Here is an 11,033-nt window from a genome sequence, read left to right as displayed (position 1 = left end):
TACTCGGGCTTAATTATAAATTGGATCCGCGCTTTTTCATTGTGGGCCAATGCTACAAATGAATTAGCAAAAAGGCCAACACGTCCTCACAAGCCCAATATCGTTTGATGTTATATATTTCACTGAACTTAATTAGCTATTAACTAAACAAGCTAGACGCATAGCTCAACATCACTCACAATATAATTAAACTCAACTTGGCCATTGCATTGCATGCAGGCAAAAGAGAGGCCGGGGGACAAAGGCATGGACAAAACGGTGAGATGGTATCAGACAGTGGATCTCGAGGAGAGCACAGTAGCTAGCTAGTTCATCAGCAACATGTGATAGATCGTGAGCAGAAGAAGGCCCCGTGAAAACCAAAAATGATCGAGAGGTGGAACCTCTCCCATAGGCCATAAACTCAATCAATGCCACTCCCTCTCTTCTTCTTCCTCAACTCACATGCTCATGCATGACGGGAATGAGGTTGGTAGCTATCTAGGTCAAAGTGCCGTGCCCCCCTCTGCTCACATGCACCGATGCACGCACGTACGTATACGCCTATACGGTATACCCCTTCAATCTCCATGCATGCTTAGGATGAACGATTTAAACTTCAAATTGAAACGGTCGCATGCAGTGCGTCTCCAGAGAGCCAAACTCCGACCGTGACAGCATTTATTTAAGCCATGCATGCACCACATGACACACCACGCTCTGTGTGCTAACTAACTATACATCTAATTCCACTCCACTTCGCTGGGCTGCTGAGGACGTACGTAGGTTGTTCGATGGAGAATCTCCGGAAGGCGCCGCTGCGGCCGTGGAAGAAGGGGCCGGCGAGGGGCAAGGGCGGGCCCCAGAACGCCTCCTGTGAGTACCGCGGCGTCCGGCAGCGGACGTGGGGGAAGTGGGTGGCGGAGATTCGCGAGCCGAAGAAGCGGACGCGCCTCTGGCTCGGTTCCTTCGCCACCGCCGAGGAGGCCGCGCTGGCCTACGATGAGGCGGCGCGACGGCTCTACGGCCCCGACGCCTACGTCAACCTGCCCCACCTCCGCGCTACGTCCGCCTCCTCCCACCTGCTCAAGCCGAGCGCCTCGTCGTCGCACCTCCACGGCAGGCCTTTCAAGTGGCTGCCGGCCGCCTCCAAGGGCGGCGTCACTGTGACCTCAGCCACTGGCGCCGCCGTCCCCTCCTGCGGCCTCCTCAACCTCAACGCCCAGCACAACGTCCACGTCATCCACCAGCGCCTCCAGGAACTCAAGAACAATTCCGAAAATAAAACGAGGCCTCCTCCTCCTCCTCCTACTCCTCAGCTTCTCTCTTCCTCCGCCTCCTGCAGTAATTCAGGCGGCGGGTTCCGGACGCCATTGGCGCCGATAGAGACGCAGCTCGAGATCTCGCTAGGTGGAGACCGCCGAGACATCGACCAAGTGGTCGATCCGGCGCCGGCGAGAGCGGAGAAACCGCAGATTGATCTGAAGGAGTTCCTGCAGCAGCTAGGGGTGCTGAAGGCGCCGGAGGAGGATAATAGCAGAGAGGCGGAGCCTGTGCTTATGCTGACGCGGGAAGAGGAGGCGAGTGGCTGTAACAGTGGGACGGTATCGATGGACCAGGGCAGCGCAGGGGGCTCGGAGTTGCACCAGATGGGCGGCGACTTCAACTGGGACACGTTGATGGAGATGCGGGCTTTGGAAGGCCACCCTGTCGACGAGGCGGAAGACGGCGGGGCGCCGCAGCTGGATGACGTGCACGATGACCTTGGATTGCCCGTCTCCATCTGGAACCTCTGATCACCTGAACCCTGCTATATCTATATATACACACTACTTCTACAGTTCATCTATATGTGTTTCATCTGGTTTTATAGTCAGTCATATTTAAACTATATATTATCATTGTAATTATAATAATTAGTGCGGAAAATAATAAACTCATCTGTTCTTGTCTGGTCTGATGACTCAGCAAAAGAAAACTATCAAGGGGTAGATAGCCGCGGCACGATGAAGAGGAAGATTCACGAATTTCCTAAAATCACAAGAGGTTAAAATAAGCGTTGAGGGTGGACTCTAATCCCGTCCAGAAGCCGAGAATAATGGATGATCTTTTCGGAAATATGAGAAGACGGGGTTGTTGGAATGACGTGTCTGGAATATTGATTGCATCTTCATGATCCGGATGATGAGCTGTCTTCTGTGTTAACTAAGTCATCGGAGGTCCTCCGGTCAACGTTACCTATAGCCAGCGACCGGGTTGACCTGATCTCTAATACCCGATATTCGAGGTGGGTCCCACGAATATATAAGCAGTCGAATAATAGCAGAACAATGAAATAAATATAAAATGAATACAATGACGTACCCTGGCCCCAGGGGCACCCTCGGATGGATCGGTGAGCTGGTCGCGATGCTGATCGAGTCGTCGCGGCCCTGAAGGGTAGATGAATGTGGGTCAGCTGAGGAACCGGATCTAGGAGCGACGATATGGAATCCAATGCAGCAGGGATTCGAAAAGACGGCGCGTAGGCTGGATATGATAGCTGCTCGCAGGCCGACACACGACACACATGCCGGATAATACCAGTAACTCACAAGCATAATAACGGTGTGAATAGCGGAACATTACGGTTCAATGGCCGGAACCACATCGGCTCGCCAACCGAACACCATCTCGACTCGAGGGTCGGCGTAGACAAATGGTACGAGCGGCGCCGGCCGCCGGAGGTGGCGCCCGCCATTGGAGGCGGCGCCCGCTGCTGGAGGCGGCGACGGTGGTCGCAAGAGGCGACGACGGTGACCGCAAGAGGCTAATGCGACGGTGGTCGCAGGATGCTAAGGCGACACCCACTGGGGGCGGCGGCAGCGCCCGCTGGAGGAGGCAGCGGCGCCATTGAAGGCGGAGGCGGCTCTCCTCGACGGCGTCTGCGTCGGAGAGAGGAGGAGGCAGCGGAGAGGGAAAGCAGAGGAAATGACCCAGATAATCGAATCAAATCGCTGAACCTATCGTATAATGCCACGCGAGCGATCACTATAGTAATGATGTCACATGAGATGGTAACAGTGCCAAGCGGACTATGAAAAATAGTACCAAGTCAATAGCCGGCCAGTTGCCGAGCGGGCAGTAAAACGTCAAGCGAGCGACACGAGTAAAATGATAGTCGATCGAGCGACACGTGGGATGACGAGCAGACCGAGCGAGCGGGCTATGCCGAGCGCATGACCACGAAGATGTCGACTGGGCGATCGGAAGGATGTCGATCGGGTGGATAGACGCTGGGTAAGCGAGGCAGAGCATGCGACCGCGGAAATGCTAACCGAGGCATTAGGAGAATGCTGACTGAGCCACCAAAAAATACCAGTCGAATGATCGTAAAAATGTGGTCGAGCGACTCGACAATGTCGACCAGGTGACTGTAAAATATTGACCGGGCGAACGAGCGGGCGACAGAGAAAGTGTTGGCTAGGCGATCGTAAGATGATGACTGGGCGAACGAGCGGGCGATGTCGAGCGGGCTACTGAGAAAGTGTCGGCCAGTCGACCGTAAGATGCTGACCGGGCGAACGAGAGAATGTCGTTGACCGAGCGTTCGACCAAGTAGTTTAAGTGTGTGGCTGAACGGACGGTTGAGCGATACCGGTCAGACGACTTCACAAGTGCTGAGAATGACGCGCGCTTGGCAGAGTGGGGAGAAAAACGTGTCGACCGAGCGGTGAAAAATAGTGCCGAGTGGATGCCACATAAGCTATCGGGCGAACGCCCGGGCGAATATCGAACGAGTGATGAGGCAATGCCAGGCGGAAGTGGAGCTTGAAAACAGACTGGAAGCATAGCCCGCATAATCACGCGCACGAAAACAGAAGTCGTGAGCCGAGCGGGTGCATCGCCCGTGAACTAAACGAGAGTATAGCCCCTGAATCGAAAGAGCACACAAGCAAAAGTAGTGAACTAGGCGGGCGCGGAGCCTATGAGATATTCTGGCTCGAAACCAGAAGCTCGACCTCGAACGGGGGAGATAAGCTGCTTTGATATGTTCCGTGACCAATGAAGACCTCTCGACCCCGAACGGGGGAGATATGAGATCCGATGAGCTGGTTCGAGACCAGTGAAGATCACTCGATCTCGAATGGGGGAGATAAGAAAATATGATATGCTGGTCCAAGACCAGTGAAGACCGCTCGACCCCGAACGGGGGAGATATGAGATCCGATGAGTTGGTCTGTGACTAATGAAGACCGCTGGACCCCGAATGGGGGAGGTAGGAAATACAATGCGCTGATAGGCTGGTCCGAGACCAGTGAAGATCACTTGACCCCTGAACGAGGGAGATAAATGCTCTGATAAGCTGGTCTGAAATCAGTGATAATCACTCGACCCCGAACGGGGGAGATAGATGCTCTGATAAGCTGATCCGCAACCAGTGATAATCACTCGACCCCGAACGGGGGAGATAGATGCTCTGATAAGCTGGTCCGAAACTAGTGATAATCACTCGACCCCGAACGGGGGAGATAGATACTCTGATAAGCTGGTCGGCAACCAGTGATAATCACTCAACCCCGAACGGGGGAGATAGATGGTTTGATAAGCTAGTCCGAAACCATTGATAATCACTCGACCCCGAATGAGGGAGATAGATGCTCTAATAAGTTGGTCGGTGAAGACTTGGGTTTAAGGTCGTTGCTCGACCGTCGGTGGAGACCTGGGTTTAACGTCGCAGCTCGACGGTCTTCTAAGGCAAGAGTTTAAGGTTGTCACTCGACCGTCGATGGAGACCTGGGTTTAACGTCGCCGCTCGATGGTCTTCTAAGTCAGGAGTTTAAGGTCGTCGCTCGACCTCTAGAGCCTGTGGCTCCAATATAACTCAACCCCGACCGATCGACACGGGAGTCTTAGCAATTGAGCCTGTGACTCTGATATAATATAATCCCGGTCGATCGGCGCGGGAGTCTTCGCAATTGAGCATGTGACTCTAATATAATATAATCCCGGCCGATTGGCATGGGAGTCTTTGCAAATATAATCCCGGCCAATCGGCGCAGGAGTCTTCATAATTGAGTCTGTGGATCTAATATAATATGATCTCGGCCGATCGATGCGGGAGTCTTCGCAAATATAATCCCGGTCGATCGGTGCGACAGTCTTGGCAATTAAGTCTGTGGCTCTAATATAATATAATCCCGGCCGATCGGTGCGGGAGTCTTCGCAAATATAATCTCGGACGATCGGTGCAGGAGTCTTCGCAATTGAGCCTGTGGCTCTAATATAACATAATCCCGACTGATCGGCTCGGGAGTCTACGCAAATATAATCTTGGCCGATCAGTGCGAGAGTCTTCGACATCGAGCCTGTGTCTCTAATATAAGACAAGCCCAGCCGATCGGCACGGGAGTGTTCGACCGGAGAACTATGGCAGATAATATGATCGAAAGAGAAAATACAACGGAAAAAACTGACCTGCCGTCCAGCAGAGGATCTGACTCAATTCCTCGACTCCCGAATACCTGTGGAGTGAGGAGAATATGATACGCTCGTCGAAACCCACCAAGGTCATGAGTATAGCAGAATTTTCTGGTGTCGACCATCTTCACGTTCTAAATTAAGTGAAGTTCCCACAGACGGCGCCAAATATGATCCTGTCGGGAATCTGAGAAGACGGGGATGCCATAATGACGTGTCTGGAATGTTGACCACATCTTCATGACTCGGATGGTGAGCTGTCTTCTGTGTTGACCAAGTCATCGGAGGTCCTCCGATCAACGCTACTTGTAGCCAGCGACCGGGTTGGCCCCTATCTCTGATACCCCGATGCTCGAGGCGGGTCCCAGGAATATATAAGCAGTCTAATAATAGCAGAACAATGAAATAAATATAAGATGAATACAATGACGTACCCTGGACTCGGGGGGCGCCCTCGGATGGATCGGTGAGCTGGTCGCGATGCTCATTGAGTCGTCGCGGCCCTGAAGGGTAGATGAATGTGGGTCAGCTGAGGAACCGGATCTAGGAGCGACGACATGGAATCTAGTGTAGCAAGGATCCGAAAAGACGACGCGTAGGCCGGATATGATAGCGGCTCGCATGCCGGCACACGGCACGCATGCCAGATAATACTAGTAACTCACAAGCATAATAACTGTGTGAATAGCGAAACACTACGACTCAATGGCCGAAACCACATCAGCTCACCGGCCGAACACCATCTCGACTCGAGGGCCGGCGTAGACAAATGGTACGAGCGGCGTCGACCGCCAGAGGCGGCGCCCTCTGGCGGCGCCCACCACTAGAGGCAGCGCTCGCTGTTGGAGGCGGTGCCCGCTATTGGAGGAGGCAACGGTGGTCGTAGGAGGTGGCGGCGGTGACCGCAAGAGGCTGAGGCGACGGTGGCCGCAGGAGGCTGAGGTGACGCCCATTGGGGGCGACGATAGCGGCGGCATTGAAGGCGATGGCGCTCCTCGATGGTGTCCGCGTCGGAGAGAGGAGGAGGCAACGCTCCTTGACGACGTCCGCATCGGAGAGTGGAGGAGGCGGCGGAGAGGGAAAGCAGAGGAAATGGCCCAGAGACGGGCGTCGCCGGCGGATCTCTTCGGTGGCAGCAGCGAGAGCAGAAGCCTTTGCTTCGGTCCCTGGTGGCGACGACAGAACTTCCAAGCTTGCCCCCTTCCTTCCTGCTGATGGCGGCGGAGAAACACGAACCCCCCTAACATCCTGATGAACCGTGCTCCCTAAAACCCCGAAAACTCTTCCCTTGTCAAAAGACCAAACTGCTCCTCTCCCTTCTCCTAATTGCTCCTATGCCCTCCACTACATTCGCATCAATGGATGGTGATATAGTTGGAATATTGATCTACTTGTCATGACATGAAGGGAAGAGAGGTGATGAGCTCTCTTTTATATTGACTGAATCTCTAGACCTCCCAAAAGGATAAGGATCAAAGGTGTTCGAAAGTCTTTGGTTAATAGTGCCTATAAGGTTGTTAGAAAATAGATCGGGTGTTGTTCCGGTTTGACCCTCCGATGCTCAAGTTAGCCTCCGATGATAGAAATGAAGAAAATAAACAGTACTATAATGAAATGACTGAATGTAAAGCATACTAGGCTCGCAAAAGCGATTAAAAGTGGCACAGAACCGGAGGCGATTGCTAGGAGTTAGAGACGATGACACAGAGCCGAATGTGGCATGGATCCATAGGCGATGACACAGAGTCGGATGCAGCATGGATTTGGAGGTGACAACAGGGAGTCGGATGCAGCATGGATCCGGAAGACGACACGCAGCCGGAATATAGTAGCGACACGCAGGCCAAAATATGACAGCGACTCGAAGCTCGGAACACAACAGTGACACAAAGGCCAAAAATAGAACATCGGCTTGCGGGTCAGAATACAACCACGACTCACATGTCGGAACACCACATCGATTCGAACGCTAAACAACTACAATGTTGGAACACAATAATGACTCAAAGACTGGACCACTGCTATGCTGGAACACAACAACAACTCAACAAGGTAAGGCAATGGTGACCCAAAGGTCGAATCAGGATTAGGATCATACGGTGGCACTGATTGGAGCCCAGATCAGTGTCAGACTTGAGGGCAGGGGCGCTGGACAGTCGAATCTGGCATTGAGGGTGCCGGTAGCAGCGCCAGCAACCGAGGGATGCTTGCGCTGTAGAGTGGTGTCGCTGGAAGTTGACTTGTGAAGGCAATGACATCATGTCGAGGGAGGTGATGCATGTCCCTACGACGACGACATCTCGTAGGAGAGAAGAGGGAGAGGCGGAGTGAGTGAGACTGTCAACAGATGTGAGAGGGGCGACCCCTATGAAGGCTGAGGAGAGGGGGAAATCCTAAGCTGGAGGCGAAGGATCTGTGAGCCAAAAGCGGGGACAAGACGACGTGTGAGGAAAGAAGAGAAGGGGAGAGGCGGCCCGGGCCGATCATGACTGCTTGTGTTGTTGTAGTAAGCAACAATGATCAAACTTAGGTTTTGATAAATGAAAAATGAATTAAAGTCCAGTGTGGTGTGATCTAACCTTGTAACTAAGTGTGCGAGACTTGATGAGTTTGAAGAGCCAGGCTGGAATATAGCTAGGTTTGTTAGACTTGATAGATGATGGGAAGTCCAGATAGGTCAAGGAGTGATACGATATCTAGCGGGAAGTCCGGCTGGGTCCGCGGGACCTGACAACTGGAGAGAAGACCTGATGGTTCAAAGGCAAGTCAAATGATTCTTCATTGGTAAGTAAGGTAAGTCACTAGAAGAGAGTGTTCCAGTGAGGACGAGCCCCAATTAGGGACTTTAGGCGCTGATTCAGTTTAGGTCTATTTTGGATATCTAAACTATGACCATGACTAGATTCTAGTTTTGGACAGACAAGATTTAATTAAGAATATTATTTTATTATTATACTACATTTATTCTTCAGGTTATACTTTATTTTGGACTAACACACTTTGCAGGACTAAAGTAGTAAAAATCAACCTTGGATGAATAATATTTGAGGCGTCTCAGAGCTGACTAAAGGCACCTCGGAGCAGACTTGGAGGGCCCCTGGACCCGTTGGAGGCACCCTCAAGAAGATAAAGTTTGCGGTGTGGGGAGGTGCCCTGGAGTGTGTTGGTGCAATCGACCCAAGTTTGATCGGTACGATTATGGTTTTGATGTGTGTGTCAAAGAGTTTAAGTTAGACTTTCATATGTGTTTAATATGTGTGTTTGAGTCTTGCAGGACTTGGTGAAACACACATGAGGAGCTTGGTGCAACTAAGCTTGGGAAGCTAATCCTAGGGCTCAGATCCTTGAGTCGGTGAAGGATGGTGTGGAAGGCATCCGAGGGACCGCCGGACGAGGAGCAACGGAGTGGAGCCGAGGGAAGTGGACTTCAAGGCAATGTGAAGGATGGCACGGAGAGGAGCCGCGGGCTCGGGTGCATCTGAGGGATGAAGGCCGAGGAAGAGGACTTCAAGGGACACTCCGGAGAGGATGAGTGTGAGTGTGTAACAAGGTGCAGTCCAGTCGGTTGCATGTTTTAGCAGTCAACTGCACCAGTCGACTGCATGTTTTAACAGTCGACTGGCAGCGAACAGAAGCATTCTGTTCGCTCAGCAAACAGCTACCAGTCGACTGCTAGTTTTAGTAGTCGACTGGTAAATGACCGTTGGCAGACCGTTGGTGCTGCAAAGTAGCCGTTGGCTACCTCTAACGGTAGCACCAGTCGACTGATGGTTTTGCCAGTCGACTGGTGCCGAGATGAGTTGATATGATGGTCAACTCTCTCCTCCTATTTATAGGAAGCTTTGAGGCTTGAAGGAGGTTACTGATTATTGTTGAATCACTATTTGTCATTGCCCAAAGCTTCCAAGCCTACTCTCTTCCTCCTAAACCTAAGTTCATCTTGTAAGAGGAAGAGAACCTTGTGAGAGGTTGTACTCCATCGAGAAGGAGTAAGAGCTAACCGGAGATTGTCGGGATTTGATCCACCGAAGGATCAAGGGTTCGTCCACCTCAAGGACACGCCGTGGAGTAGGAGCAATCAATCTCCGAACCACGTAAAGGATTTGTGTTAGCGTTTGCTCTTACTTATTTATTTTCATTGCTTTAGTTTTCGTATTCTGCTTGTGTAACTAACCTTGTAAGAGAAGAATCAAATTGGGGGTGACCTAGCTATCCAACCCCCCTTAAAGCCGACCATCGATCCCCTACAGAGTGCACTGGAGGCGCCCCTTGATTCGTGCTTAGAGGCGCCTTGAAGCGCTTGGAAGATGCCCTCGAGTGGATAGAAGCCGAAGTCCTCGTTGTTTATCATGACCAGGGTTTAAGAGATTAAACCTAAGGTTGGATGCACCTCCAATGAGCTTGGAGGTGCCCTCAACACTTTATAAAAGAAGTGTTCAAGCAGCACAATGAATCCATTCCTTTTACAAGCTTCAACAACTCTTCTGCTAATTCAACTACGCTCTGTTGCACTACTTCTCCGAGAACATCTGACTATTGCCAGCACACCAACACTAACACCAACACACGAGCCCGTTCAGATTCTACATTTCTAAAGTGTTGATAACGATTCAATATTCTTGTACATTTTTCATACTTGTAAAAGGAAAGTGTAGGCTGTTACACTTCCCCGTTTTTCGTACTTGTATTTGATTTTCTCTTCCGGTGGTTCCAAAAGAGATTTATAGTGGATTGCTCGTCAATACGATTCGAGGGATGGTGGATCTTGGAGTAGGAGTCACCGAAAGCTTCAAATCAAGTAACTCCTTGTGTTCGAATTTTATTTTTCTTTACTTAATTATTTTTATTTATTCCACTGCATGCTCGTATTTCAAAAAGATAATTATTTTTTAAAATACACATGATTAACCTCCCATCCATGTGCTGAGGATCCATTTTAATTTTCACCTCTGCTTGATTTGACGGACAGCAAAATCAAATCTTATCACGTATAGACCCCTGTTATCCCGGTCTGACACACACCCCCCTCCTCCTCCTCTCTCTCCCTGCCAAAGGACGCATGTAGCCTCCTCTTCTAATTTTTTTTTATTTCATTTAATTTTTATTTAGTTTTAGTTTTTAATTAATTTTGTTTAAAAATAACTCTGTATATTTTAAATTTTATTTTTTAATTAATTTAATTAATTATTTTTTATCAATACTTTATTTTTTCAGTTTTATATAAATTTTATTTGGTTTTTATTTTTTAATTAATTTAATTTTTTTTCATAATACTGCTATTTTTTCAATTGATTTTTTAAAATTTTATTTTTTATCGATTTTTTTGGTTAATCAATTTTTTTATCAATTTTTTATAAGTTTTATTTTTTTAATAATTTTTTTTATATGTTTATAATTTTTGTTTATTTTTAGTTTATATTTAAAACTAACAAAAAATACTAACAATTAATAGTGAATACATTCATAACTTAGGAACAAACATATATTTTTTTTTCAAATGAAGAGTACATGTAATAATACAAAAAAAACATGAAAATATATAAAAATAGAAATCTTAATCAATATTGCCTCCAAATTCTGCTCCCGACGCGTTT

General features: G+C 49.4%; 1 protein-coding gene across 1 annotated transcript; it reads left to right on the top strand.

Moving 5' to 3' along the window:
- The first annotated feature begins 754 nt into the window (after positions 1–754).
- Positions 755–1,891, top strand: LOC121977714 (dehydration-responsive element-binding protein 2E-like). The gene has a single exon (XM_042530158.1). The coding sequence runs from the start codon at positions 774–776 to the stop codon at positions 1,773–1,775; it is 1,002 nt and encodes a 333-aa protein (XP_042386092.1). The 5' UTR covers positions 755–773; the 3' UTR covers positions 1,776–1,891.
- The last annotated feature ends 9,142 nt before the right edge of the window (positions 1,892–11,033 follow it).

Source organism: Zingiber officinale, chromosome 4B, assembly GCF_018446385.1.
Source record: "Zingiber officinale cultivar Zhangliang chromosome 4B, Zo_v1.1, whole genome shotgun sequence".
NCBI classification, from domain to species: domain Eukaryota; kingdom Viridiplantae; phylum Streptophyta; class Magnoliopsida; order Zingiberales; family Zingiberaceae; genus Zingiber; species Zingiber officinale.
The sequence above is the reverse complement of the archived record's forward strand: the minus strand, read 5'-3'. Positions and strand labels throughout refer to the sequence as shown.